The sequence below is a fragment of the Arvicanthis niloticus genome, chromosome 16, assembly GCF_011762505.2.
Source record: "Arvicanthis niloticus isolate mArvNil1 chromosome 16, mArvNil1.pat.X, whole genome shotgun sequence".
Classification (NCBI taxonomy): Eukaryota; Metazoa; Chordata; class Mammalia; order Rodentia; family Muridae; genus Arvicanthis; species Arvicanthis niloticus.
Genome location: NC_047673.1, coordinates 7,346,700 through 7,372,444, shown reverse-complemented (window position 1 = coordinate 7,372,444; position 25,745 = coordinate 7,346,700). Strand labels below are relative to the sequence as shown.

Below are 25,745 nucleotides of genomic sequence, written 5' to 3'. Positions count from 1 at the left end.
AGCAGCAGAACCCAGTCCCGAGGGGAGGTGTCCTTCCCAGTGAGAAGCAGGCCTAACAGATGTCCTCGTCATGAAGGGGCGGACCATCAAGCACAGTGGTAGAGACCAAGCCTTCCTAACTGTTTCTGGGAAAGGGGGAACCACACATTTGGTTTGGCTGAGGATGGACGGAGCCTCTCAGTGACTTGGCTTAGGATCCCTTAATTTAGACTTGTCAGGTCAGATGCCCCCACAGAGCTCCAGCTAAGAGCCTCAGCCCGGCAGGGGACCTGCTGACCAGGGGCCACTTGCCTGTAAGCCCCAGGCTGCCTTCAGATTGTCCTATGTTTTCAAGGAGTTTGTCCAGAACAGACAGTTTCCTATACACATCATCGTTTGAACTCTTCTTTTCTGCGGGGGAAAGAAAATACACTGTGATCAAAGTCTGATGGAGAAGCACACCACAGTGTTTTTTTTGTTTAACTTCAGAAACGGTGAACTCGGGTTGAGTCTTCAGCTCACGGGTAAAGCCAGCATTAATGAAACCCTGAGCTTATTCTATGGCAACACAAAACCAACAGTTAAAAAACAAAAACAAAACAAAATAAAACAACAACAACAACAAAACAACATCTAAGACCCTGTGAAAGAAAATGAGAAAAATCACAGTTTGGGTACTGACCCCGGAACCTGTGGTCCGCCCTCCGGGAAACAGGTTCTTTGCAGATCATCAATTAGGATGAGGGCTTAGATCACTGCTTCTCAACCTCCTCAGTGCTGCGACTCTTTAATTCAGCCCCTCCTGCTGTGGTGACCGTCAACCACAACATTTTGTTGCTACTCCACACCTGTAATTTTGCTACCGTTTTATGAATCATAAGTGTCTTAATATATGCAGCCCCAAAGAGGTCGCCACCCACAGCTGAGAATCACTGGCTTAGAGGAAAAGTTGGCCCCACTCAAGTGTGACTGTGTCCTTATAAAAAAGGTAAATCTGGCCACAGACACCCATGGAGAATGCTGAGTGAGGAGGAAGGAAACAGATTATGTGATGCGTGCAAAGACACAGAACGCCAGGGCTAGCCACAGGACAACCATCCACCCATTCTGGCGTTTCTGTCGCTTAGAATAGGGGAGAGTGCATTTCTATGAATTAAACCACACAGTATGTGGAAATTTATTAGGACTACCCCAGAACACAGACATGACTGATAAACTGGCCATGTTAAATGTAATGTTTGATTACATGCGGAACACAGAACAATCTCCTGAGAATCAAGTGGCCTCCAGTGTAAACAGGACAGTGTGGTCCCTCTAAGTTGGTGGTTGTCCCAACTTCAGAGTGTGACAGAGGCTGTCACCATTTGTAGGTGGCTCTGTGAGAAGGCTTCCCAGGCCTGGTGGATACCTGGGATCTCAGGCCTGGTGGATACCTGGGATCTCAGTGACTCAAGAGTCGGATGAGTGTACCCCCACTTTCTTTGGGTTCAATTCACGGTAAGAAAGATATGCTTTGACCAAATCCACTCTCCTGCCATTGAAGCCAACATCCCACCAGTGTTCCCATTTCTTTTTACATGTTGGAGTCGATTAAGCGGGTTTTATGAGCTGAGTAGAATCAGTTTGGAGCCCAGCTGCTGCTGTTGGGTTTCTTTGTCTGAGCCCTTCTGCTCCAGTTCCTGTGGTATTCGTGAATGTGGAGGAAAGCTTTCCCTGGTCTGTGTCCCACACTGGGGTCTTGCCGCCTCCCAGTGTGTGCTGTTTCCTGGTTGTGCACTCCTGATGACCTGTGGGTGACACACAGGTATCATGACACAGGGTGGAGCTGTCTCTCATCATGGCAGTGAGTCTAGGGGCCTGTCTTTGCTTATGTTCTTACAGACTCTTACAAACGTGTCTCTGCCTGGCCTTTAAATAGCCCCCAGAGTGAGTGCTGCCCCCAGAGTGAGTGCTGCCCCCAGAGTGAGTGCTGCCCCCAGAGTGAGTGCTGCCCCCAGAGTGAGTGCTGCCCCCCAGAGTGAGTGCTGCCCCCAGAGTGAGTGCTGCCCCCCAGAGTGAGTGCTGCCCCCCAGAGTGAGTGCTGCCCCCCAGAGTGAGTGCTGCCCCCCAGAGTGAGTGCTGCCCCCCAGAGTGAGTGCTGCCCCCCAGAGTGAGTGCTGCCCCCAGAGCCCCACCTGCCCCTCAGTGTGATTGCTTATTCATCCACTTAGCCCATGGTCCAAGCCTGTGCTGACTCAGGGACTCAGGGAAGAGCTTCCAGCTCCCATAGGCGGCCATTTGCACAGGGTGCTCACACCCCAGGGAGCAGACATTAGCTGGAAGCTTGAACAGACTCCTTTCTGTACTTAGGAACCCAGTGGCCCCGAGTTACACCTGATAGCTCTCTCTTCATTTTTAGGAGCAAGCTAAGCTGGGAGCTGCTTCACTCCTGTTTAGCTTTTTTCTAAAAATTATGAGGCGTGACTTGGGCTCTGGGAGGCAGAGGAGACACAGTGATAGCCAACGCTGGGTCAAGGAAGACTCCGGGTGGAGCTGAAGGCTCTGCCTCTTTGACCTTTCCCCTTGAAGGATGGTGTGGAACACAAGGTCAGTTTCCTTTCCATTTCAATGCTCCCTCCCACTGAGCATATCACTGGGGATGTATCAGCCCTGTGGGTTCTGTCATTTCATTCATACTTGAAACACAGGCAGTCTAGACCACTCCAGGGCTTGGGCACCCCATCACCCTACTACAAAATCTCTCTGGACTAAAGGGGAGGAAAGCCATGGCGAGGGAAAGACAGTGGAACATCTGCTCTCAGTTTCTACAGAAGAGCGGTTCCTGGATGCCCATTGGTACCCGGGCTCAAAGATGCTCCAGGGGTGTTGGTGTAAGTTGATGGTTTTCTTGATACTCGAAAGCACATCCTGATGGTTTATAAGCACCGATATGTTATGCTATACAAATACTTTATTGTATTAATGAGGTAGCTGTGACAGGGAAGGGGCCTGTGTGCATTCAAACAACATTCTTTTAGGGGGATATTTTTGATCCCCAGTTGGTTGAATCCTCTGATGCAGAGCCTGAGGCCCAAGGATGCGGAGAACGTTATTAGCGAAACAGTGGCTTAGAATCAACGGGGAGAGCTTGCTCAGCTACACTGCTACGGGGCCGTCATGAGGGCAACTTTGTGTTATTGCTTTGATTGGGGAATACTTGTTAGGGTATGTCCTCACATCTACTGTCTTTGTTCAACCTGGCTTCTGTACCTCTCAGTCCTATTCTTCCTCCTGCACCAACAAAGCTGCCTTACAACCCAGCCTGTCCATCAGATCACACTTCAGGTGGGGCATCCCGAGAGACCACACTTCAGGTGGGTCATCCTGAGAGACCACACTTCAGCAGGGCCATGCTAAAAATCTACACCTCAGCTGGGCCACTCTGAGAGAACACATCTCACCTGGGTCACACTGAGAGACCACACCTCAGCTGAACCACACTGAGAGACCATACCTCAGCTGGACCACAATGAAACACCACATCTCAGCTGGGCCACACTGAGAGAACACATATCACCTGGGTCATACTGAGAGACCACACCTCAACTGAACCACACTGACAGACCACACCTCAGCTGGACCACACTGAGACACCGCATCTCATTTGAATCATGCTGAGAAACCACACTTCAGGTGGACCACACTGAGAGAACACATCTCACCTGGGCCATGCTGAGAGACCACACCTCAGCTGGACCACACTGAGAGATCACACTTCAGCTGAGCCATGCTGAGAGAGCACACCTCAGCTGGCTGCCACTGTCCCTCTGCCTTCTACATTGCAGGGCCTCTATATTTTCTGTTTTCAATTTTTTTCTCATGTATGAATAATTTTAAACATCTCAGTCCAAACATTTAATACAATATGTTTCCATGTAAGCACTGATCTGTCTCCCACAAATTTCAGCGTGTTTCCATTTTTATTCAATTAACAATATTTCCAAATTTCTCTTTTGACTTTATCGCTCAGCGGGTCACTGAGAATCGTGCTGTGTAAATCAGCAAATATTTAGGCAATTTCCCCATGTCTCTCTATGTCGTTGATTCTCATTTATTTCTGTTGTGTCCAGAGAATGTTTGGGGTGTGTGTTTAATTATTCTAAATTGTTTGCCGCTGGTTTTATGGTTTAGACAATACATGTGCTGGTGAGTGTCTCACATGCAGCTGTGAAAAATGAGATTCTTAAGTCAGAGAACAGTCTAGATTTGAGGATTGTTCCTCTTCCTCTTCTTCCTCTTCTTCCTCTTCTTCCTCTTCCTCTTCTTCCTCTTCTTCCTCTTCTTCCTCTTCTTCCTCTTTCTTCTTCCTCATCCTTTTCTTCCTCTTCCTCTTCTTTCTCTTCCTCTTCTTCCTCTTCCTCTTCTTCCTCTTCCTCTTCTTCCTCTTTCTTCTTTCTCTTCTTCCTCATCATTTTCTTCCTCTTCCTCCTCTTCTTTCTTCCTCTTCCTCTTCCTCTCCTTCCTCTTTCTCCTCTTCTTCTTAGTCATTCTCTCCTCCTCTGCCCCTGCACTGCTTTTTTGTTTTTGACAATTCCGTTTAATCTCCTCTGCTGACTAGTTACACACACCTTGAACCCTTCCTGTTGACCGTAGCCTTTACTACACAACAGTAACTCATGGCTACCTGCCTTCAAGCCCTGGTGTTGCTCCATGTATCATCTTAAAAAGATTTGCTGCTGCTCCTCTGAGCTGTGGGGACAAACGTTTGTTGCTCTTACACCTTTTCCTCCCTTGTCCCTCCCCTCCCCCTCTCTTATCTCCTCCCTTCTTCCCTCCTTCCTTCTGCCCTTCCTTTTTCCTTCTTTCCCTCCTCCCTCTGTCCTCTCCCTCCTCTGTTTCTTCTTCTCTCCTTCTTCCACTCCTCCCTCTTTCCTCCCTTCTTTCTTCCTCCCTCCTCCCTCCCTTCTTCCCTCCTTCCTTCCCTCCTCCCTCCTCTCTCCCTCCCTTCTTCCTTCCTTCCTGCTCTCCCTCCCACTTCCTTCCCTCCCCTTTCCTTCTCTTTTCCTCTCCCCCTTTGGTGAGTGAATGAGACATTAATGTGCTTGTACGTAAACAGGAACTGTGTGTTTTTCCATCTCCATCTTTGTCTTGAAGTGAGTAAATGCTTGTGATTTTATTATCTTCATGACAAAGGTGGCTTAGAACTAGACACCGTGGTTCTCTCTCTTCTTCTGGCTTCCCAGTTCACAGGCTCTCATTTCTTACTAGCCAGCCTTCTTTCAGACTTGCAGTGGGCTCGACATAGTCTAGTTGCAGCACAATCTTCCTAGTTCCACCTTTTTGTGGAGAGTAGACTTTGTCTGCCCACTATAGCCGCTCTGTGTCCTGTCATCTGCCGCTCTCCCGAATACACAAAGAACCCCTGCTCCTTGTGTATGTATTCTTTCACTCTGTGAGTCTGGCATTTGTCACAGTTCTTGCAGAATGTCTGGCGGGCCTTAGGAGCATTCACCATGTCTGCAGGGGTGATACTGGTACAGAGAGGAAGAGCCGATGGCTATCTATCTTTGACACCTTTGTAACTGTGTGTCCACATCTCAGCCTCCATCTCAATATTTCTAATCCCACAGACCTGCAAATGATGCTTATGTTTTTCCTGAAAACCTTTGAAAGATGCTGTCACTGGGCATGGAATTCTTATCTTCTGATTTTGGTGACACTGGGTCCATCGTCCCCTACAGTGTGTGACACCCACACAGACCGACAGCAAATCCACACAGTACACACGTGACATTAAGACAAGGCTGTAGTCAGTTATCAGTGCAGATAGAAATGGCTTATTCATTAATCCTCAAAATAGTTCCCTTGAAGGGTGAGACGTAAACACATGCTTTTCACTCAGGGAGAAGCTCAGCGGTTGAAAGGCAGATGTGGACACACCAGCCTTGCTCATCCCTTCAGCGGTCTACAGAGCAGTCGTGAGTTGTGGTTTTGTGAACATGTGTGTGCAAAACCTTCTTCCAGATTGCTCCATTATTTTGGATGAACGCACAGAACTGTGTCTGTGCCACCCTACAGCGATTGACACATCCTAATATTTTGAGGACGTACATGACTATTCCACTGCTGCTCTGCCATTGTGTCTGCTCACAGACAAGGCCTGCAGCTCCATCCCTCTACATTTTCGTCCCTACTTCCTATTGTTCACCATTTTGGTGGCAAAGATGATACCTTGTTGAAGTTGAAAAACTGACAAGAGAATACACTTGTAAGATTCCACTGCTGTAACAGCTAGAACCACTTTCTCCTGTGAGCAGAGTGGGTGACAGCCACGGACTCCACTGCTGAATTCCGCATCATCGCAAGAGCAGTCTTCCTTATCGTCCTACACATGGGACAAAAACACACCGCTGGCTTCATAAACTTTCAGGACTTTCTGAAATGGCCCAATAGCTGAAAGAGTCCCCCAGGTCTGAAATTAACTGTGTTCTCTGACCACAAAATTCTACTTCCAGGTTCTTCTTGATCATGAACTGCAGACAGTTTCCTAGGGTGTGATGCTCTTTGTGAATACAAAGGACACATGTTGTTTGTTCTTTCCAGCCACCTGGATCTTTTCCAGAGCTGCCTTCCACATGCCTTCAGCCACTGGGGGCTTCAAATATCATGTTTTTTTTTTTTTTCCATCTCCAGCTCCTTGTCCATCTCAGAGCAGCTTCTATATCCTGAGGCAGTGATGGCAAACGGAGCCTCATTCCCATGTCACCCCTGCTGCAGTTCTGAACCCCACGTCCTGATAACTAACGGTGCTGGTGACTTTGCTTGTGGCTGCAGTCTATCGGTGTGTTTTCTTTGGAGAACTCTATCTTCAGTCCTTCGCCAATCTTGCATTGGGCTATTTATGTAAAGTTTTGGTTCTCTGAGTGTTCTAAAAATTACCCATTTTATATTAAATATGACCTGTAGGTTACTCAGCACTGCAAAGAAAAAACTATGTCATCTAGTACAACATAGATCAGTGTAAGAACATTGTGGTAAGCGGAGTAAGAGGATTGCAAAAAAAGACAAGACTATTTAAGTCCCTTATCCAGACACCCTCATAGGAACACAGAAAGTAGGATTGGTAGTTCCAGGGGGCAGAGGGGAGGGGACAGGGAGCTGTTATTTAAAGGCTCCAAGATGAGAAGAACCGTGGGGACTCTGTGGTGATTTTGTGCATGGTGAACGTATATAATACCAGTGAGCTATACAGTTAAAATGATTGTGGTAGCAAATTTCATCATGTAGGTATTTTAATGAAGAAAAAATCAAACCATTTAAAATGTTGAATAATGAACAAGACTATATCAGACAAAGCAAGACAACCGGAAAGTAGAGGGCGCAAATCTTATGCCAGAGAAAGCAAAATGCAGTCCCTAAAGCCTTAAGCACCAAGCAAGTTCTTTCTTAGTACTAAGAGCTGGAAGTACTTACAATGGATACAAAACACTCATGAAAACCCATGTGTAAAACAACAGATAACACATATAGGAGGTAAAATCTACAGAAGTGCAGCGAGGCATATGCAGAAGACATTTCTGATGTGATAACCATATTCACTCTCCACAGAAGCTTCAATGGATAAAATGAGAGCAGAGACCAAAACAGTGTGATCAATAAAGTAGAAGTCACAAGCATACATGGTGACATTAGGGACATGGTGACATTAGGTACATGGTGACATTAGGGTACATTTTTTTTAATTGTTCATATTTAACTGTGGGATAGTCATAAAATCGATCATGTGCTTGGTGGCTACGAATGAATTCATATGGTAGCCCTGTTACAAACGATACATTCTGAACATGATATAATGGAACTATACATTATGTTTTAAAACAATATTAGGTATTTTTACTAGGAAACCAGTTTCCATTGAAAGAGAACTACAAACAAAAGCGATAGAATGTCTGGAAAGCGATGATGAATCGTGAAGAAGAATTCGTGGGACTCATTAAACAATGAATGGTGTTAGGCAATTACTGGTAATCAAAGAATTACTCAAGCCCCAAAACTGGGACAAGAACAGCACAGCAAAGGATAAGTGACTATAAACAAAGCATGAAGGATGCTAGGGGTGGAGATCAAAATGAAGTGGGGTCAGGAGGTCAAAACCCTGACTGCTGGGCAAGCACCTGGTGAGGCTAACCATTGTGACGTAACCAAAAGAGGGGGAGAAAAAGGCCAAGTATGAAAAACAAAGATGCAAAAATGTAAAGGTAGAGAAACAATAAAAATAAATGAAATGGCATATGTCTTGAGACACTCTAAAGATTCTGCAAAAATATAAGTGAAAAGTTAAGAACAATGGATAATTTCCCAAGAAAGTACAGACAACTAGGAATAGCACTTGAGCTAAGAAATATTTCTCTAAAGAAAATAAAGTCATCCCAGCGATTCCTCAGGAGATAGTGCCAGATTAGGCCCATTGCATGGGGCTTTTCTAATAAATCTTGAAACCAGATACTTTTTATTATTTTATTTGCTTTATGGTTTTCTTTTCAAGGCAGGGTTTCTCTGTGTAACATCCCTGGTTCTCCTGAAATTCACTCTGTAGATGAGGCTATCCTCAAACTCCAAAATCCAGAGATTACCTGCCTCCCAAGTGCTGGGACTAAAGGCATGTGCCACTACTGCCCAATGGAGCCAGATGTTTTCAATGCTCTATAAATTTTCCCCCAGAGAGTCCCAAAAGAAGAAGAAGAAGAAGAAGACGGGGAAGGGGAAGGGGAAGGGGAAGGGGAAGGGGAAGGGGAAGGGGAAGGGGAAGGGGAAGGGGAAGGGGAGGAGGAGGAGGAGGAGGAGGAGGAGGAGGAGGAGGAGGAGGAGGAGGAGAAAAGAGAGAGAAGAAAAAAGAAAGAAGAAAAACCCCAAGATGATTAACAGTATCACCCTGATACTGCAACCTGATGCAGAGTTTAAGAGCCTACAGACTAATGTCATCTGTTCATTTAGATTCAGAACTACTAATAAACCATTAACTAGACAAATTAGACACTATTGTAAGAAAATGTTGAATGTGGTGAAGTGCAGCTTATTCCAGGAATGCAAGGTTGGTTTGATATTAGAAAAATTCTTTACAGATGAAAGTCAGCTACAATGAACTGCAGAGAAAACCTCTTCTTTATATAGAAACAAAAGACATTGCATGCTTATTAATAAATATAACATGAAAGCCCGAAACCTATACAAGGAAAAACTGAATGTACTCCCATAATATATGAAAGCAAACTTGAGAAATAAAAAGATACCATATGTTTTTGGAAAGAACAATTAAACATTATGAATGGTCTATTTTTTCCTCAATTATTTTCTAGAAAGTAATACAATAATTGTAATCATACAAGCTTTTTTAAAAATAGGAAATTAGACACAAAAACCCAAGAACAATCAGAAAAATAAAGGGAAAGAAGGGATGTACCCCAGAAGAAGGGATATACCCCAGAAGAAGAAGGGAATGTACCTCAGAAGAAGGGATATACCCTAGAAGAAGGGATTACCCTAGAAGAAGGTATATACCCCAGAAGAAGGGATGTACCCCAGAAGAAGAAGGGAATGTACCCCAGAAGAAGGGATATACCCTAGAAGAAGGGATTACCCTAGAAGAAGAAGGGAATGTACCCCCAGAAGAAGAAGGGAATGTACCCCCAGAAGAAGAAGGGATGTACCCTAGAAGAAGGGATATACCCTAGAAGAAGGGATGTACCCTAGAAGAAGGGATGTACCCCAGAAGAAGGGATGTACCCCAGAAGAATGGATGTACCCTAGAAGAAGGGATGTACCCTAGAAGAAGGGATGTGCCCCAGAAGAAGGGATGTACCCTAGAAGAAGGGATGTACCCCAGAAGGAGAAAGGAATGTACCCCAGAAGAAGGGATGTACCCTAAGAGAAGGGATGTACCCTAAAAGAAGGGATGTACCCCAGAAGAAGAGGTGTACATCAGAAGGGAATATACCCCAGAAGAAGGGATGTCTCCCAGAAGAAGTAAATATAGCCCAGAAGGGATGTACCTGAAAGAAGAAGGAAATGTACCCCAGAAGGAATATACCCCAGAAGAAGAAGGAATGTACCCCAGAAGAAGGGAATGTACCCTAGAAGAAAAAGGGAATATACACCAGAAGAAGAAGGGATGAACCCAGAAGCTACAGCAGACCAGAATGAAACTTTGGGGTCAACAACCGACATTGTGCATAATCGGGAAAAACAGGCACACACTGGGGATGCATACATCTGGGGATGCACACATCTGGGGATGCACACATCTGGGGGTGTGGCATATTGTAAGTGTGGGTCTGCAAATGTGGCAGTGGGATGGGCTTTGAGTAAGTCATGCTACAATATGTAGGTAGCCATAGGTAGAGATGAAGTTAAGAGAGTGTTACTCAGAGATAAACTCCAAAACAGAGACCACATGGGCCAATGAAGTGATGGAAATGTAGCAGAAAAACAGCAACTTCTCTCGGCTAAAAATAGCCTAATTTATAGCTATATTAGATGTAACATAATAAAGACAGTCTATAATATATAAATATAGTTTAATGCTATGTTAAAAACAACAAAAGATTATTCATTATGACTACATAAATGGTGGGTTTTTTGCATGAAAAAAATCACGATCATCATCAAAAGTAAAAATATCAGGGCTGAAGAGATGGCCCAACAGTTAAGAGTTATTACTGCTCTTCCAGAGGACCTAGGTTTAGCTCCCAGTACCCACATCACAGCTCACAAACACCTGTAACTCCAGTTCCAGGGGATCCATCTGGATCCCCTGGGCTCCCACACATAAACTCATGCAGGCAAAACACACATACATGTGGATAAAATAAAGCTTAAAAATAAAGTCAACTGACAAGTTTAAAAAAAAAACCATTTACAACAGGTAAACAAAACAGACTTGATTTGTTTTCATGTCAAACAGCTACCCCCGCCCCCGCAAAATAAAACACACCTAAAAACATACTTAAAAAAACTCAATAGAAGAGTGGGCTTTAAATAGAAAAGAAAGTCCTTCTTAACTAGAGAATTGCAAAGGAGAGCGACCTTGAAAGAGCACCCCTCCTCCATGGACATGTGAGGGTGCACAGACACACACACACACACACACACACACACACACACAAACACACACACACACACCACAAGGGAGGCTGTGAGAAGCCTTTGCCTCACACTGTACTGTCCTCCCATGTTGCTCCTGCCTGACAGGCAGGCAGGACAGATCTGGGGACTCCGCTCTCACCTTCAGGAGACACGTGTGGCTCAAGCTTGGTTTTAGAGCTATGGACATGAACATTCTCAACCGTACTTCTGTCTTTAACGAAGAACATGGAAAAAATGGAAAATATTTTCAGAATGATACACCCACAAGTAAATGCTGGGGTGGGGCGGGCTTTTCTTTTAAAATCTTGAAATGCTCAGAAATTGTTTCTGAGCTTTATCTACAAAACACATCTAAGAAGTCACCATGTGAAGATTGCATATGTCCTCTGCATTCATCTTTTGACTCCTCCGTCCCTGGATACGTTTCCAATATATGAAAACCCCTAAGCTCCAGGTCATTCACCATAGCCACATTTGCTTGTAAATACTATTAACAGGCCTCCTGGCTTGGCTTGCTAAGGAGTGTCATCATACCTGGTTCTTGGTCTTTTAGGGGGACTTACCTAGCCAAAGCTAGGCAGGGGCAAGGAGGTACCAGATAAGCCACAAGTGTCTTGGAGGTGGACAAGGAACAGGAATGGCTCCCAAGGCCACATGGATGATGAGGTCAACACAGGCAGAAGTAACTCCATGTGAGTTATCATTGGCCATGGTTGGCATTATTGCCCAACATTAGTAACTGTGTAAGAGTCCTGAGTAAATAAGAAGTGGCGGCCTCTGCCTTGATCAGAATCCTAATTGCTAAATGATATTAAGTAAAAGAATTGCTGTTGGGCAAACACTACACCAAACCTTCAGGCAATATATTCAAACCTGTAAGTGGGGGCAAGCTCAGAGCTGTTAAACACTCATTTTTAACAGAGTCTCCTTTGTGTTTACACTGTGAAACTATTACTTAGTTCCATCCAAACAACAGAGGCTAGTCCTTGGAGAAGCCATGCGAGGAGCAGGTGGTAAATGCAGGATCCAGGGCCCAGACAGATCTGTATAGTGGGCCCAGGAGTATGTATTGATGACCCCCTCGGCCCCATGCCAGAGGCCACGATGCTCTGGATGCTTGTTCTGGTTCTGTATGTGAATTACATTTCGGAGTAATCCATCTAAGTTCTACACTCTACACAGACCCATTTTCTAGTCTTAACCCTACTCTACTCTAGTCTACTCTACTCTAGGCTACTCAACTCTAGGCTACTACTACTAGATCCAGCTTTTTTTGTCTCAAGTTTATCTTAGGTTAGATTATCTTAGATTTGCTTAGAGTAGACTAGAGTAGAGTAGACTAGACTAGAGTAAACTAGACTAGAGTAGACTAGAGTAGAGTAGAGTCTAGAGTAGACTAGAGTAGACTAGAGTAGAGTATCTGGTAGCTCTGGGTGTATCTGATGCTGGTAGCTCTGGGTGTATCTGATGCTGGTAGCTCTGGGTGTATCTGATGCTAGCTCCCTGGTAGCTCTAAGCTCAGCGGAGGAGACACTAGATTACATTTACCATTTTTGCCATTTTTCTCCTTCTTCGTAGGCGAGTGTTCTAAATTCTCCAGGAACTCATGGTAGTTGTCAAAGGCTTCCTCTTGGTAGTTTTCATCAATACCAGCATCTTGGATGAAGAAGGTGGAAAGAAACCAGAAAGGGTTTCCTTGTTACACCCTTGTGAGCATTTGGGGGTGGCTAAACCGTATTTTACAATGTTGGGCTGGAAGGATGTCAGAGTGTTCAAGTCCTGCTTGAAAGTATATGTTGGGAAATTAATATTTAAATAGTCAGACATCATCCAGCTACTTTGAACCCAGTGGTTTATATCTAGGCATAGGTGGAGGGAGCAAACACTTACAATTGTAGTCTCATCTGAACATAAAACTCCCAGGAAGTGGTGAGACCGCCTGACTTTAAGTGCATTTCCTATGGAGCCTGAGGACTTCTTAACCTAGCTCTCTGCTGCCCAGTGCCCACCACAGCATCTGTTTGCATAATCTTGCAGTGTGGAACTGTGCTTTGCGAAGTGTCTACTTTGTTTAACAGCCACTGCTCTTCTTGATCTTGGGCACATTGTAAGCTGGACCTTAGCTTTACCCTGGCCACGTAGGAAAAGGGCTGTACTCCCTCAGGAGCTGTAGGGGCATGCATGAGATGGTGTGGATTAATGATACGGCTCCTCCTGTAAGCCTGTGTTCCTGCACAATCCAGAACTCCAGAATGAGCATGAATATAACTCAAGAGATCACCCCAGAGTGAAGCAAGCCACCTGTGCTTCGGAGGTGACTTCAGACCACAGCTTCTCTCATTTATCCACAGCTAGTTCAAGTAATGCTCAAATAGAGTCATATAGTCAACACCTTAGATCTAACCATCTCTGGAAATGCACCTCAGAACACATGGAGGTGTGCCTCACCAATCTGCTAGGAGTCTCCTGTAGAATGCAATCCTCCAAGCAAAACATCTGACCAACCTACGCTCTTCACAATGGTAGTGCTGAGCTCCTTAACCTAAGGAGTATGTGCCATTATAGGGTAGAGGGGGTATACTTGCTTATATCCTTGGTATGTACTGTCGTTGGTATCGATGATCTTGTTCCTGGTGATGTTTCAGACACTGCTGATGTTTTTGGCTCCAAAATCTCTTTGGCTAGCATTTCATCTTGACAAAGCATATAAGAACATGTTAGAGCCAGTGAGGGTGGACACATTTCCTAGGCACAGTTTCTACTTCAGGCAGCCTATGAATACTGTATGTAGAAAGCAGGAACCCAAGGAATTAGTGGATTCTCTAGAGAACCTCTTCTTGGATGGACTGGCCATTGCCTCCCTAAATAATTTCAGAAAAGTGACCACCATCTGGATATCTCCCACATCTTGCTCCCGATGTATCCTGGATGTTGAATGTTCCACACTCATGTTTTAGTTAGCTTTGTTGGCTCTGTGACCTGATACCTGAGGAGCAATTTTGCTCCTCTCAAGGGAAGAAGGACCAATTTTGCTCCCAACTTCAGAGGTTTGGGTCCATCGTGACTTGCACAAAGTTGCTCACATCACATCATAGCAGCCAGGAAGCAGAGTGAAGAGCACCAGGAAGGAACTTGGGAAAGAGTGATCCCTAGCCTACTCCCTCCAATTCACATCTCAACCCCCACCAGCACAGTTCCACCACATCCTAGCATCGATTCAAATTTGGAGTCCACTGGCAGATTAAAGAAGTCATGGTAACACATCCTTCATGGTCTAACCATCTCTGGGAATGCATCTCACAACACACAGAGGTGTGCCTCACCAATCTCCTAGGACTCTCTTGTAGGATGCAACCCTCCAAGCAAAACATCTGACCAACCCACGCTCCTCACAATGGTTATTGGTTGGGCTCCTTGACTATTGGCATTCTCTCATGGAAAGAGGGGTGGGAAGAGTCACTGCTGTCTTAGCTCAGTATCCCACCACTTGCGTGCAATTCTGCACTAATTGCACATGGCCGCTGGATTCCTGGGGAAGTGCTAGAGTGTAATATAGCCAAGGGACGTACACTGAAGTGAGTTCCACCTGAGTAGTAGAAACCACCATCTACCCTGGACTTCTCAGTGCTGCTTTTTGGCCACTTGAGACTTCTGCTAGGAACCCCTCACCCATCTTCCGTAAGCCAACTCAGCTTATTTGCCCTTCCGGGAGAGCTTTGGTAGAGTCCAGCTTCAGTTTGTGTTGGAACCTTATGAGGAAGAGTTAGGTATTGTCTGCCCAGGGAAGGAATACAGCCTCCGTCAGTCAATCTGACAGTTAAGATTACCCATAACAAACAAATCCTTTGTTAACTTCACATCCAAACACATTTCCTTAAATCATAGCATTCCACTGTTGACCTGCAAAAGACTCATGTTGGTCACCTACTACAGAACACGTCAGCCTGTCCTCAGGAGTCCCCTCATCTTTACAGTTTCACACTCTAGAGTCCAAGCACAAAGACTTCGGAGGCTGAAGGCAGCTCTCATCTGTAAGTCGACATAAAACTGTGGAGATTGCTTCCAAATGCAATGGCACCGAGTACACATTTTCATTCCCCGAGGGAAAACAGGAGCATAGCCAAGCAGCAAAGAGGAGGCGCACCAAAGCAAGACCACAATATAACTTAAGTCCTGGGGATCCATTCTGGCATCTGGGGCAAGCAGTGTTACACGAGGTCAAAGAGCTTGGGTGGCTCTGTACCTATGGCCTGGCCGCTTGCAATCCACATGGCCTCTTTCTTGGGCTGTCTGTACTCATTCCCTTTGTCTCTTGTTGACAGATATCCCATGTCCCTGGGTCTCTACTGCAGCTTAAAGTTTATAATCACATGCTCTCTTACAGGGAACATGACCGTGATACGTATTGCCCCACCTTCTCAGGCTTTTCCTTGAAATCTGGTTGGAAGCTTCCACAGAACTGTATGTCCACAAAGCCAGCATCATGTGGATGAAGCCAGTAATTTGCCAGTTTGAGCAATGACCGGGCCCACTTGGACCCTGGCAGCACTGGCATCTTAGTGTTAGGTGACTGAGCGCTGTGAAGTGAGTACAGGAGAGCAGCTTCCCAGCCAGGCCAACAGTGAGCCGCGTGCCCCAGGGGCAGCCCACTGGTGAGCCACGTGCCCCAGGGGCAGCCCAATGGTGAGCCACGTGCCCCAGGGGCAGCCCACTGGTGAGCCACGTGCCCCAGGGGCAGCCCAATGGTGAGCCACGTGCCCCAGGGGCAGCCCAATGGTGAGCCACGTGCCCCAGAGGCATTGTATTCTCAAATAAGTTTAGCCTTTCAAGCCTTGAGTGTGTAGGAGTTGGCTGGATCCATCCTGGCTATAAAACAAACCCACACTCAATCTGGCTCTTTTCTCAGTCAGGCATAATCTCCAATGGTTTTCTTACATCTCTGACCGTCAATGGTCTTTCTGAAACATCAGTGACATGTTTAGCCCATGGCTTTTCTAACTACCCTGTATGGTACAGGATCACTGCGGGAGCTAAACAAACAGCATCTAGAAATAGTCTTTCTCTGCATCACAATGCTTTTTTTGGACCAGAAACAGCAAGACCTGTTTTGCTAATGAGCTAGCTACCTGGGGCCCAGGGTTAACCTTCCCAATCTAGTGTCCAGAGCCTGGTTCAGATAGTCTGTAGTTACAGTTAGTGTCCCTTTCATGTTCTTTGCAATACGGATAGCAGAAAGTATAGCACTGCCTGTACCCATACCCCATCTCTGGGGGACAGCATTGGTCAGATCAATGTTCTTCACACTGTAGGGCAATTTTGACTCTGATAGCAGTAAAGCTGCCTCGTATGAGAACCTGTCCGTGGCCTCAAAGCAACTCAGTTTCCCCAATGTCTGCAATTCCTGACAGGTTATTTGGGGAAGGTCTCTTGAGAAGCACCCACCTATTCTCTCACCGTGCACCAGGTTCCATGTGGGGAATTCTAACCTAACGCTTCAGGTATGTTTTCAGTTGTTGAGTTGAGTGAACCTTCAGTAATCGGACCTGGAAGATGGAGGGTGGGGTGGGAGTGGGTGGGGTGGAAGGTGGGAGGGCGGGGGGGGGGGTAGGAGGAGGGGAGAGGATACAAATCTATAATTTAACAACACTCTTCCATTTTCAGCCACCTCTCTGTGAACAGATAGTTGGAGAGACGGCTCCAGTCTACTCTACAGAGAGGACCCAGTGTGGGGTGCTGCTCCTTCCCATGGGTGCTGAGGGAAGCCCTCTGGGACCTGAGCTTCTCATATGGATGATGGAAAAGGCATTACCCATGGAGCCACTGTGTTTGTGGAAACCAGGATTTCCCCTGGCACCCTGAGTAGAGCCTGCCTTCCTGGTCACTGGAGTCACCCTCAAGGGTGGTAAGACAGTGTCCGTGCTCAGGGAAGACCAAGCTCTATCACGGGGACCGAAGAAGGAAGAGGGTCACATGCTCTGTTTTGTGGGAAGCAGCGATTTGCCTCCTGCATTGCTGGTGACATCACCTGGATGGGGCTGGGAAGCTCCAGCCTCAGATTCCACCTGAGCAGCCCCAGGCCCAGCTCAGTACCAGTGAGGAGAAGCACTTACCCAGCCCCTGACTAGGGCTTTCCATGTCACCACCCAAATACTTGCTTGTTCTGTGTGAAGACACCTCATATATGTTTTTCTCTGAGAGCCCCGGGTGGCCCTGCACATTCGCTGTGCTACCCGAGGTTCTATGGGGCAGACCAGAGACTGGCCACCTCATCCCTCCAGCATGAGCAGAGCCTCCAGGGTGATCTGTCTGCAGGTAAGAAGTGGAGTCTCTGATGAGTGGGCTCAAGGGTTCTGGATGGCTGTTGTCTCCAGGGCCCAGGGCTCTTATCTGTGATGTGTGCTGGGCATATGGGGTTTAGCTATATCTGGACGCCATGGGAATTATGAGGATTGACTTCTTCTCTGTAGCTTCCACCACTGCTCCCTCCTTCTGACATGACCTCTCTTATCAGGGACTGTGGTGTCTCTTGATCTGGTACATCTTTTAGTTTGAGCTCAAGGTTGGCCTCTCCTTCCAGCTCCCAGGTCCTGGGACCCTCAAGATGGCAAGCAGGGCCACTGCACCTTTCCTTTCTGAGGCACAGAACTCGGGAAGAACTAAAGTTGCAGCTAAACCAATGACAAAGCTGTTCTCAAAGGCTTTAATGACGGACAATCTGCATCCCAATGTGCTCATCTGCATGGCTCAGAACAATGGGAAATATGTAAGGAGGTCTGTGGTGGTGATGACAATTGCTTCTCAGTGTGCTGACCTTGGTAAACCAAACAAACAGTACGGTTTCTCTTCGAGCGAGACATTAATGGATCATTACGAATGGGTACAGCTGCGCAGCGCCAGCACTTTGTTAAAAATATTCTTTTCATCTCCTGTCTGTCCCGTCATCACAATGGGAGCATTGTGCAAGTCAGCCGTGTGCACATGCGTGGTGTGTATGCTCCTGTCGGCTGTGCCTGTTCATTTGCATTGTCAACTGTAGCTGCTCTACCTACTTTTCCTGTTGCAACCTCCTCGGGAGGTCACAGCTTCTAGACAGCATACACCCACAAGGTCAGGACACTTGGATGTCCTCTCAGTGACCACATCAGCACATTCTGGCTTCTTGAAGTTGACTGTTGCATTCTAAGTTCACTTAGGTTAATTGAGTGAATACCCATCTCTACTATGAGGGTCATATAAACTGCTGTCCTCAGTGGCCATCACTTCCATGTGAGGGACAAGCACTGGGTACACCCCAGGATTAGATAAGATCACCTCCTCAGGGAAACCTGGAAACTGCTCTTTCATTGGCCTCTCAACTCAAGAAGGCTCAGAAGGTCACACTGGGCTATGACAAGGCCTAAAACTGGAAGGACCTTGAAAGTCACACTGGGTTATGACCAGGTCTCAAGCGGGGAGGACCTTGAGAGACACTCAGATTTCACTCAGGTCTTAAGCTTGTAAAAAACCCACGGTCTCAAGCTGGAGAAGATGTTGGATGTCATAAGGCTTAAGAAATTATATAGGTCAACCACAGTGGCGGTAGCAGCAGCAGCAGCAGCAGCAGCAGCAAGCCCCACAACAGATACCCGCTGAACATTCTTGGGCTGGGCAGCTAGACATAGGCATGGACACATAGTTCTAGCAGACACATCAGTGAGGATGTGTCTCCTGTGCTCCCTGCCCCGGATCTTCAGACGCTAACAGGAAGTAGAAAAGCTGACATATTTCATACCATTGTTGGACCATGGAGACCACTTGCTCTTGTACAAATATTGAAGCAGGTCAGGCTGTCCTGTCCAGGCCAGTGCTGGCTATGGTTGTTAACACTTGGGGCTAACACCATCTCAGGTATTAACAAAAATCCTGTAGAGAAAAGCAAGTGTACCAAGGCAGACGACAACCTTTGGACAAGAAACCGTAAAGGCTACCGTGGCCATAGAGAGAGTGACTATTAAGACACTTAAACTCAAGGCTGCCTTGAGAAGCCGACGCCCCCTTGTGCTCCTGAGTTCCCTTCACTTTCTGAAGCTTCTCTCTCAACACTCATTGAGTTCTACGGCCTGTGATGATGCTCTGCGAACATCTGAGACTTCCCAGTCTGGGCTCTGGGTGTTAGAAAAAGAAAGATGCTACATAAAGACGATTTCTAACCAGCTTGATGCTACCACAATTAGTGCCGTTTTGTAGAACTCCTGAATAACCTAAACTATTGAGACATTCGCTGGTAAGCACAAGCTTACATTTACACTCCGGCTTTCTTATTTCTTATATACAGAGAGACTAAATATAGTTTGGGTCTGTTAATATCATGCTGTTTCTGCCACATTAAGAATTATGGGTGATGGGGCTGCAGGGATGGATTCATTGGTTTTCCCTTGCAGGTATGAGGACTCGAGTTCAGATCCCCTTAGAACCAGAAAAAGCCAGACACAATGGCATGTGGTTATAACCCCAGCAATGGAAAGAGGGAAGTCAGAGACAGGCAGACTCTGAAGAGCCTGCGAGCCAGCTTGGCCTATATAACAAAGTTCCAGGCTACTGAGAGATTCTGTCTTGGACAAGAGATGAAAGGCACCTGAGGAACAGCCCTTGGTGGTGTCCTCTGAGGTCCACATGCTTATGTATACATGCGCGTGTGCGCACACACACACACACACACACACACACACACACACACACACACACACAGGCATGCACCCACACCTACTAAAATGCTCCAATAACGGCTGTAAGCTTTGTAAGATGGAGATCCAGGTCACCTGCCACCAAGGGCCAACATGTGACCAATAACTCATAGCTTCTAAGTGTTCTTCATTAAAATCACTACTTATGTGTGTAATGAAACCTCCTCTGACTCATAGAAGGGAGAGACTGACTTTGCAAGCAGGCTTCAGTGAAAGTTGTCTGTATTTGATAAGGGAAGCCGAGAGACATGAAGGAACGACCATTGTTAGGAAAAGAAGAAAGTCATTTTGTCATAAATAGTTTAAAAGTTATTTAATAAAGAAGAGAAAAAATAAGGAACAAAAAGCCTAAATGGGTAGGGTAAGGTGCAAAGAGTCTATGAGGAAAAGGAGAGAGAAATCTAATCTCCCATGGTCGGGCCGTGTAAATGGACGGCCATTGTCAGGTTTTGAAATGAGCTCCGGTATCAGGCGTGCGGCCATGTGGAACGGCCCCTGCTTCTCTCTGCTGAAAGGACAGAGTTCAGTGGACTATTGGCCGCCTCTTAATAAGAGATTATAAGTGTTTTCTTTACCTGTTGAGTAACCTCTCTTGTAGACAAAGGCTCTGTTCTTACCAAAATAATTTCCTGTGCCTCATGTTGTCTTTTCAAACTTTTTATTACTTAAGAAAGCGGAACCCTCTCAATATTGAGAGTGAAGGTCGGTTATTTTTTTCCGTTAACAACTATCTTACTTCCTCTATTTTCCTTGAAAATCTTGTCATCTTGGTTAGCTGTACTGTTTCATAGTAACCTGTGATCTCAGTCAAGTCTTCAAAGCTCCTGACATTTTTTGACACCTCTGAATTAAAGTCTAAATGCAGTCTTTCTGACCTCAAGCTAACTTTGAAATTTCCCAGAGGCCCCTGGAAAACCTCTAGGGATTTTGTTCTGTCATCCTGTGAAAGACAGATCTTAAGCTAATTAGCTTACTTGTTATGTGAAATCACACGGGGAAGCTTTGTGGAGTAAGCAGTTCTGAATCTTTGTATTACACCTCTGTGAAGATATGTCAGGTGTCAGGAGAGGTATGAGATTTCCAGAGATTTGCCTTGTCTTTACTCTCCACGATCGGTTCCTGGACAGTGTAATTGACCATCGTTGCACTTACTGACATTAAACACTGTAGGTTGTAAGAATGACCACTTCTCCCTGCTGACCACAGAAGGCGGGCTTGTGGCAGGGCTTGGAGCCTGGGTTCTTTGCAGACAATTCCTGTTTTGTTCTGATGCTTTTCTGAAAGCAGGCACAGTCAGCGATAGTCCAAGGTTCTCTTCAAGGACCCTCAGGACTCTGACCAAGAGACTAGAATAACACTCTTGATGTCTCCAAGATGGCCTCGTGGGGGCCCTTTCAGATAGAGGAAGAAGCAGACGGGTCCCTGAAGTGTACAGACTATGGCGAGGTGTCGCGGAGTCAAGGGTAGCTGTGATTTCAGAGTGTCTGTCTGAAGCACTGTCAATGCTTTTGTACGTGTTTTGCATATTCAAAGACAGTGGTCCACTAACTCAGATATGCTCTGAAATTACCCTTTTTTCTTTGGTTTTGGAGATAGGATCACTCTCCATAGTGGTGGCTATTCTGAACCTCACTAGGCAGACCAGGCTGGCCTTGATCTCAGAGATCCACCTGCCTCTGCCTCCTGGGTTCTGTGGCTAAGGATGTGTGTCACCATGCCCAGCCTGAAATTATACTTTTAAAAGTATGTTTATTTTTTTAAAGATTTATCTGTGTGTGGTTGTATGCTGGGTGTGTGTGTGTGCCTGTAGCATCAGAAGAGGCTGTTACTAGAGTTCTAGGTGGTTGTGACCACCCAACATGGGTGCTCCGGCCCCTTATAATTACACTTTTATGAATAAAAACAGAAGATTTATGTTCTCTCCACCTGATCCCTCCAGAATCTCATTCATTCATTTTACAGCCATGTATTTACGTAAGTCCAATAAGATGCTATTCTTTTTAGTTTTTAAATACCTTGTTTATTTCATGTGTGTGGATGTGTTGCCTGCAGGTATGTCTATGAACCACTTGAGTGCCTGGTACCCGGGAAGGCTGTGAAGAGGGTCTCAGATCCCCTGAGACTGGGATTACAAACAGTTGTGAACTGTCACGTGGGTACTGGGAATTGAACTCTGGAAGAGCAGCCAATGTTCACTCCTGTGCTATCTCTTCAGCCCCATGATGCTATTCTTCTTGGGCCAGGTAGATAGCTCAGTCAGCAAAGTGCTTGTTGAAGAAACATGAGGACTGAGTTCAGATCTTCAGGACTCACATAAACATGGGGTACGGTGGCGAATGTCTGTAATCCCAGTGCTGGAGAGATACAGGATCCAAGGGCTTGCTGACTAGCCAGTCTAGTCAAATCAATGAACTCTAGGTTCAGTAAGAGATAACCTTTCTTACGAAATAAAGTAGATAGTACTTTATCTACTACAGATGAGGAAGACATCTGGTGATGAATGACCCATGGCTTCCACACACACACATGCACTTGCAAGCATGAATGCTATGTGCACACACACAGGCACACACACTCCATGATTCTATTTTCCTCGCAACAGAACACTGTTGGGAACTCTGGTCACATGACCATGACATCAGCTTGACCTTCCTACTCCAAATAGTTTAGATGTGAGGAACTAAGGCTGTGGCCTGGACCATCCCACCTGGCACCTGGATGCCAGTGGCTTCCAATCTTGTAGACAGGTGGGAAGGTCAATCCCCAGTAGTCTAAGAACCTCACAGAAGAGGGGAATTCATTCACATCCCCAGGATTCATAAGGAGTCCACCACTGGTGGCACCTAACCTCCCAGAGGTCTGGAGAAGCCAAATCTGGGATTCCCTAGGAAAGGTACCAAAAAAGCACACCCAAATCACAGGGTCAAGATGGAATCACAGGGCACTTCTACAAGTGAGCAGGAAGAAGCCAGGAGATGGGATTTACAGTCAGGAGTGACATCACTTTGCTGATCTTGGATTGTAAATTAGGATTTAATGGGGGAATTGTAGCATTCAGCTGAGGTTCCTATCTCATTTCCAATTTCCTCATTCCCAACTTTCTCTGCTTCCATTCCTGACCTGGAGCTATTACTATTACTCCTTCCTTCCTTCCTTCCTTCCTTCCTTCCTTCCTTCCTTCCTTCCTTTCTTTTTTCTTTCTTTCTTCTTTCTTTCTTTCTTTCTTTCTTTCTTTCTTTCTCTCTTTCTTTCTTTCTTTCTCTTTCTTTCTTTCTTCTTTGTTCCTTCTTCTTTTTCTCCTCCTCCTCCTCTTCCTTCTTTGGTCATAGTCTATGAATCTGGATTGTGTCCTGAACTTGGGTTTCTCTGGTGTCCCCATGAGCAGAGTCTTCCTCTTCTTCTCCCAGCTGTCTTTTTTTCTCTCTCCTGACTGGACACACTGCTGATGGCTGAAGTCTGCTGCTTACTGAGGACCATTCAGGGAAACTCAGGACACAGGAGTCTCTTCTGTGCACTTCTAGGGCACGGCCATGGCCGATACTGATGTTCACACGATTGCCAGGGCCACATCCACCCTCACTGTTGGCCAGAGCAGCTTCTGGCCTGGTAACTAGGAATCCTTTCTACTGGGCTCTACATCTCCTGATCCTCCTGCCTCTGCCTCCCAAATGCTGAGATTGCAGGTGTGGGCCACCAGGTTCCATTTCTGGTTCATTTCAAGTTTTTTAAACATTTGTGTGTATGGATATTGTTTTTGTCTTTGTTTCTCCTTTCCTTTTCATAGAAATTGTCCTAGCTACATTCCTGGCTGTGCAACAGCAAATCCCATAGGGGAATCACAAAGCTACCATACTATTCAAAAGGCACAGGGTGAGGAGGGCTGACTGCGCGGCCTGCTTCTGGCCAGGTCTTTCTAACCAAGCCTGCCTGACCTAGGCTCTGCTTTAGCCTTCCCAGGCATGCCACAGAGTCATGCCTCAGGAAGTCCTCCCCAGTGTCAGATCACCTGCAATTCCTGACCATGTGGGCCCTCCCACACTGACCACCAGTCTCCCTACAGAATACCCTGAAGTCTGTGAGCAAAGAATTGCTCAACCTCCCAGTGACTTCCATCTGCCACTCTGACTGATCCTGGGCTGTGGCTCTTCCTTGTCCTTTCTGGGACATGAACCTCACACCCTCTATGAACCACCACGGAGGCATTGGCCCTGATTAATGTAGCCCTAGTTGGCCTCGAACTCACAGAGATCTCCCTGCCTCTGCCTCTGCCTCTCTCTCTGCCTCTCTCTCTGCCTCTCTCTCTCTCTCTCTCTCTCTCTCTCTTCCCCTCTCTCTGCCCCTCTCTCTGCCTTTCTCTCTCTGCCCCTCTTTCTCTCTCTTTCTGCCTCTCTCTGCCTCTCTCCCTGTCTCTGTCTCTCTCTCCCTCTCTTTCTCTCTGCCTCTGCCTTTCTGCTGCTGCCTCTCTCTGCCTCTCTCCCTGTCTCTCTCTCTCCCTCCCTCCCTCTCTCTCTCTCTCTCTGCCTCTGCCTCTCTGCTGCTGCCTCTCTCTGTCTCTGTCTCTGTCTCTCTGTCTCTCTGTCTCTCTGTCTCTCTCTCTCTCTCTCTCTCTCTCTCTCTCTCTTTGCCTCTGCCTCTCTGCTGCTGCCTCTTCTCTGCCTCTTTGCCTCTTCTCTGCCTCTCTGCCTCTTCTTTGACTCTCTCTGCCTCTGCCTCTGCCTCCCAGTGCTGAGATGTAAAGGTGTACACACGTACATCTGACTACTTGCCCATCACTAACAAGCACAAAGAATACTGTGTCTTACACTGGTATTAAATGCAATAAAAGATTAGTGTTAATGTTGTTAGTGTGACAAGAATGAACATATAAAAATATGCTTTATCCACTCCGCAGAGTAGCAAGACATTGGGACAGTACTAAATGTTATGCAGAAGATCGTGTATACACTTGAGCACTTGGTGTGTGTATGTATCAATGTGTATATGTGTGCATGTCTTTATGTGTGTGACTTTATATATATGTACATGTGTGTGGTACATGCACACGTATGTAGGTATAAAAACAAGTTGGGAAACATGCAGTCCTAAAAATGGAGGAGGGACACATGGAGGTTTATGACACTATTCCTCTGCCTTGGGATGAGGTGGAACATTTCCATTAAGAAAACACTTATGTGTGTGATGTGGGAAGCTGTTCTCCAGCATTCCTGCATGAGAGGCATCCAAAGATGGGGAGCCTTTTCCTTCTCAAGTTCCAACGAAGGAGGGAAGCACAAAGAAGATGGCTTTCTCTACGGCCTCCAGGCCAGAGGTTTCTGTCCACAGAACCTACCTGAAGTTGTCTTGACTGGCTGTAGCTCAGTGCCTTGCCAGCAGCACAGCAGGAAGACAGATAAGAAGGTCTCCACTCCCCTATTCACTGCCATGGTCCCTCCAGTTACAAGGAGGAGGCCCTTCCCTGAAAGGTCTTCAGCTCCCCCAGCCTTGGACTCCTGGATACGTGGAATGTGGGGGACCTGTGACATCACCACAAGGCACTGACCTGGGTTCTTTCCTGTTAGAGTGTATACGTTATGTTGTGGATCTGTGAGACCGTGGTTCAGAAGTGAGCTGGGGTTCTGCTCTGTGTGGGCTCCATTTCCCTCTGTGGCGCTGTAGGGAGCTGATGGTGTGTGAGGCCTTTGTGGTAGATGTCAGCCTCAGAGAGTGAGAAGAGTATTCTAGCTCTTCCGACGTCCATAAAGGCACAGAGCCCTCGTGACTTAAGCCCTATGACTTAAGAAAGGGTCTGAATAGGATCCAGGCATGTGGCCACATCTCTTCAGGCTGTGACTCACTTGAATGACCAGAGACAAAGACAGACATGGCCAGAGGACAAGCCTGGTCAGTGGTGCAGTTGTCAGTTGCTACCCGTATAACTATCTG

At 46.3% G+C, this 25,745-nt stretch overlaps 1 protein-coding gene across 1 annotated transcript; it reads right to left on the bottom strand.

The window, feature by feature from the left end:
• Positions 1-291: 291 nt before the first annotated feature.
• LOC117722018 (sperm acrosome-associated protein 7) lies at positions 292-25,372 on the bottom strand. Its single transcript, XM_034520951.2, has 6 exons — positions 25,153-25,372; positions 16,587-16,643; positions 13,686-13,793; positions 12,649-12,756; positions 11,240-11,307; positions 292-390 (listed from the first exon to the last, which is right to left on the bottom strand). Exons 1-6 carry the CDS (start codon positions 25,343-25,345, stop codon positions 322-324), a joined length of 603 nt encoding a protein of 200 aa, XP_034376842.2. The 5' UTR covers positions 25,346-25,372; the 3' UTR covers positions 292-321.
• Between the last annotated feature and the right edge of the window lie 373 nt (positions 25,373-25,745).

Excerpts from the sequence above, each read along its gene's own strand:
- LOC117722018 (XM_034520951.2), bottom strand. The coding sequence starts at position 25,345 with ATGTCACAGGTCCCCCACATTCCACGTATCCAGGAGTCCAAGGCTGGG. Across the intron at positions 12,757-13,685 it reads AGTACATACCAAGGATATAA|ATGCTGGTATTGATGAAAAC; the intron begins GCAAGTATACCC and ends TCTTCATCCAAG. Across the intron at positions 391-11,239 it reads GCCACACGTGTCTCCTGAAG|AAAAGAAGAGTTCAAACGAT; the intron begins GTGAGAGCGGAG and ends TTTCCCCCGCAG.